The 4,536-nt window shown below is 59.0% G+C and overlaps 1 protein-coding gene across 1 annotated transcript; it reads left to right on the top strand.

Moving 5' to 3' along the window:
- The first annotated feature begins 336 nt into the window (after positions 1-336).
- Cenpb (centromere protein B) lies at positions 337-3,116 on the top strand. Its single transcript, XM_006984553.3, has one exon. The coding sequence runs from the start codon at positions 522-524 to the stop codon at positions 2,346-2,348; it is 1,827 nt and encodes a 608-aa protein (XP_006984615.1). The 5' UTR covers positions 337-521; the 3' UTR covers positions 2,349-3,116.
- Positions 3,117-4,536: the final 1,420 nt, after the last annotated feature.

Genomic DNA, 4,536 nt, shown 5'->3' with positions numbered 1-4,536 from the left:
TATTGGCAGTGGTATTTACACATCGTGACAATCCTAATCGCTTGACGCCAGCCAGTTAAAACGCAGTCTAAGCAGCCTGATGCCAGCTGGCCGCGTCTGGAGCAAAGAGCAGAAGCGAGAGCATCAAAACGTCCTTTGTGCATCTGTCCAGGTGTCTGTGCGTTTTGTCTCCGCAGATGACCTTTCCCGCGCGTGGCCGAGGCGCACGGTCCGGACCTCAGCGCCCCCGGCGGCGGGTCGGGGCAGCGTCGCGGGGTAGGGGAGGCGGCGCCCAGCGTCCCCGCGCTTCCCGCGAGATCCCGCGCGCGCTCCGCCCCGCGCCGCGCCGCGCTCCCCGCTGGGCACGTCCTGCCGCCCGCGCCGCCCGCGCCGCTTGCCACCGCCCGCCGCCGCCCCGCGAGCCGCTTTGTCTCGGGCGGGGCGCGCGGAGAGGCCGCCAGGTGCCCCCCGCCGCGGGCCCGGGCCCCCCGCCCCGGGGCGGCGACGGCGGTGCCGGGCCCCGGGGCGGAGGGCGCGCCGGGATGGGCCCCAAGCGGCGGCAGCTGACGTTCCGGGAGAAGTCGCGGATCATCCAGGAGGTGGAGGAGAACCCGGACCTACGCAAGGGCGAGATCGCGCGGCGCTTCAACATCCCGCCGTCCACGCTGAGCACCATCCTGAAGAACAAGCGCGCCATCCTGGCGTCGGAGCGCAAGTACGGAGTGGCCTCCACCTGCCGCAAGACCAACAAGCTGTCCCCGTACGACAAGCTGGAGGGGCTTCTCATCGCTTGGTTCCAGCAGATCCGCGCCGCGGGCCTGCCGGTCAAGGGCATCATCCTGAAAGAGAAGGCGCTACGGATAGCGGAGGAGCTGGGCATGGACGACTTCACGGCTTCCAACGGCTGGCTGGATCGCTTCCGCCGGCGCCACGGTGTAGTGGCCTGCAGCGGCGTGACCCGCTCCCGGGCGCGAAGCTCTACCCCCCGGGCCCCAGCGGCACCTGCCGGCCCAGCCGCGGTGCCCTCGGAGGGCAGCGGTGGGAGTACACCAGGCTGGCGCACGCGGGAGGAGCAGCCGCCGTCGGTGGCAGAGGGCTACGCCTCGCAGGACGTGTTCAGCGCCACCGAGACCAGCCTGTGGTACGACTTTCTGTCCGACCAGGCCTCGGGGCTGTGGGGAGGTGACGGACCGGCTCGCCAGGCCACCCAGCGCCTTAGCGTTTTGCTGTGCGCCAACGCCGATGGCAGCGAGAAGCTTCCCCCGCTGGTGGCAGGCAAGTCCGCCAAGCCCCGTGCAGGCCAAGGTGGTCTGCCCTGCGACTACACTGCCAACTCTAAGGGTGGAGTCACCACCCAGGCCCTGGCTAAGTACTTGAAAGCGCTGGACACCCGAATGGCTGCAGAATCTCGTCGGGTCCTCCTGCTGGCCGGCCGTCTGGCTGCCCAGTCCTTGGACACCTCGGGCCTGCGGCACGTGCAGCTGGCCTTCTTCCCTCCCGGCACTGTGCATCCATTGGAGCGAGGAGTGGTCCAACAGGTGAAAGGCCACTACCGCCAGGCCATGTTGCTCAAGGCCATGGCCGCCCTCGAGGGTCAGGATCCCTCAGGCCTGCAGCTGGGCCTAGTGGAGGCCCTACACTTTGTGGCTGCGGCCTGGCAAGCAGTGCAGCCCTCGGACATAGCAACTTGTTTTCGCGAGGCCGGTTTTGGAGGTGGCCTTAATGCCACTATTACCACTTCCTTCAAGAGTGAGGGAGAGGAAGAGGAGGAGGAAGAAGAGGAGGAGGAGGAAGAAGAAGAAGAAGAGGAGGGTGAAGGGGAAGAGGAGGAGGAAGAAGAGGAAGAAGAAGGGGAGGAGGAAGAAGGAGGGGAAGGAGAGGAGGTGGGAGAGGAAGAGGAGGTAGAAGAGGAGGGTGAGGTCGATGACAGTGATGAAGAGGAGGAGGAGGAGGAGGAAGAAAGCTCCTCTGAGGGTTTAGAGGCTGAAGACTGGGCCCAGGGAGTCGTGGAGGCCAGTGGTGGTTTTGGGGGTTACAGTGTCCAGGAAGAGGCCCAGTGCCCCACCCTCCATTTCCTGGAAGGTGGGGAGGACTCTGACTCAGACAGTGATGAAGAGGAGGAAGATGAAGAGGAGGATGAGGAAGATGAAGAAGATGAGGATGATGATGAGGATGGTGATGAGGTCCCTGTACCCAGCTTTGGGGAGGCCATGGCCTACTTTGCCATGGTCAAGAGGTACCTGACCTCCTTTCCCATTGATGACCGCGTGCAGAGTCACATCCTGCACTTGGAACATGATCTGGTCCATGTGACTAGGAAGAACCATGCCAGGCAGGCGGGAGTCCGGGGTCTTGGACATCAAAGCTGAGCTGCTGGACCTAGCTGTGCTCCCGCCCAGATGGGCAGCACCTGCCCAAGGCAGAGAGCTCTGGCAGCTGCTGGAGATGGCTGGAGGAGTCGTCCCCGGGCCTTCAGTAATGCTTCGCCTGGCCCCGAGACAGACCCAGGGGCTGAGGTCTGCTTCACTGCTATTGCCTCTTTCTCAGAATCCTGTTTCCTCCCTATTAGTCCCTGGGCTCAGGGCACTGGGTAGGTGGGGAGCTGTCCGGTGCTACCACACCATGCCATCAGTGGGTTAGACCACAGCAGCAGCCAGGGACAGGTCCTGGAAGCTCTTGGCCAGAGAGTGCCTCTCCCTTTGCCACCCAACCAGGTCTTTGGTGGGGGGGATCCCAAAGCCATTCTGGAAAGGGCTCCAGAGGAAGGTCCAGCCTAGGCGCCCACGAAACTAGCTGCCCCCCTCCCGCACCTCTAGGCTGCCTGAAGAAGCACAGTGTAACTTAGCCTGCCTCTGCCTGCTTTCCACCTCCCTAAATCCCTTTCTCTGGCCCAGTCTTTGGCCCTTGGTTTTCTTTCCAGATTGGAGGTCCTCAAGAGGCCCTCTTGGGGAGTGACAGCAGGCACCTCCAATCTGGGCAGCTGCAGGCCTCTTGCCTCATCCTCTGCAGGCTCCCATCCTGGGCAGAGGGGCCTGGGGTTGGGCCCAGAGTCCAGCCGTCCAGGTGCTCCCTTCCCAGTTTGAATTCAATAAATCTGTCCACTCCCCTTTTGTGGGAGTGAATGTTTTAACAGCCAAGGATGCATCCTTCATGGTCTGGGCTTGCGTCTGTCTTGGGGGACACATCCTTTCCAGGTTCCCCTTGGTTCTTGCTGTAGTGGGACAGGGAAGCAAAGTTTTGAGCAAATGGCCATGACTGGGGTGAGTGGCAGGTGGTGACACCCACATAAGTGTTAGAGAATTCTGAGGAGGGAGGATCTTTAGTGTTATATCTTTTGATAGTCTCCAGGAATCCTTAAACTCCTTTGATGTTAGTGAGTGGAGAGGGATCAATAGAGAGGCAGCCAGGAGTCTGATAGGGGCAGATCAGGCAATGTGCACCTGATGACCGGGTTCACCAAAGCCAGTTAAAGAAAGTCCTTGCAGGAGCAGAGCGAGAATGAGAAAGCTTTGGGACTGCGTGGGCCAGGTTGGAGTTGGAGGTGCATACTAGGCACCCTTGTTTGATCTCAATAGGGAGTTCTTCAAGCTGTTCAAGTGATTGGCATTTTCAAGTCTGTTAGTCACCTTTGAGGACAGTGACAGGAAGGGGAAGTTACTAGGAAACATTGCACCCCCATGAACTGGTAGCTCATTGTGCAGGGCCACTCCCCCACTCCAGTCCAAAGGTGAGGGCATGTCCTTCTTTCAGAGCCCAGCCCCTCCCCTCATGGCTCTCCCTTACTGGGGCCCGCAGGTTCCAGCCAAGGAAAGACCTGTGCAGGGTAGGTAACTCTGAGTCCCAAACCGGTTTTCCTACCTTTCTTAGGGCTGGCATATTACCTCTGGTAATTTCCCAACCCCTAACATACCCCAGCCACCAAGTTCTCCCTACACTGGAATGTAAGGGGGTGGGGGATGTCCAAGTCATCCATTGTGCCTTGTTTGACCTGGGTGTGGTTCTTTCCAAAAAGACTGGCCATAAATGTTTGGGCCTTTTGTGTTTCTGACACTAGGAGATTATCTCCAAGCCTTGAAAATTAGTTGTTCTTGTTTTGTTTTTAATGCAAGTTTTGTTTATATTTGTACTGAGGTAGGGATGCACTCACAGCCAATAGCAACCTAGGCAAGAGTCTCACACTGAGCCATACTTCCCCCTTGAAAGTTTTGAAACAAAGTCAAGCAAAGGACTTGGGATTCCATTTGGCATCCACCCCTTTCTCTAATTGGAACTTTGGAGGAGGAGGAGGAGGAGACCAGAAGGTCTGGGCCTGCTGTGGAATATGTTGGAGGGTGCAGTGACCTTTCTCTAGATGCCTCTGGACAGTCCAGGTCCTTCATCTCAAGTACCAAGGCAAATCACTTTGATCTGTCTCCTGCCACTAAGAAGCTCTTGTACTGGTCCCAGTATTTTAACACAAGCTGATGCTAATAGGGCCCCCCTTTTTTTGTGCTAGGTGTCAAACACTCAGATGCCCTTATGAGGTAACAAAACCCACGACAAATAGGCAGAGAAGTT

The sequence above is a fragment of the Peromyscus maniculatus genome, chromosome 4 (genome assembly GCF_049852395.1).
Source record: "Peromyscus maniculatus bairdii isolate BWxNUB_F1_BW_parent chromosome 4, HU_Pman_BW_mat_3.1, whole genome shotgun sequence".
NCBI classification, from domain to species: domain Eukaryota; kingdom Metazoa; phylum Chordata; class Mammalia; order Rodentia; family Cricetidae; genus Peromyscus; species Peromyscus maniculatus.
The sequence above is the reverse complement of the archived record's forward strand: the minus strand, read 5'-3'. Positions and strand labels throughout refer to the sequence as shown.

Bases quoted from the DNA above. Each gene is read 5' to 3' on its own strand.
- Cenpb (XM_006984553.3), top strand. From the start codon at position 522: ATGGGCCCCAAGCGGCGGCAGCTGACGTTCCGGGAGAAGTCGCGGATC.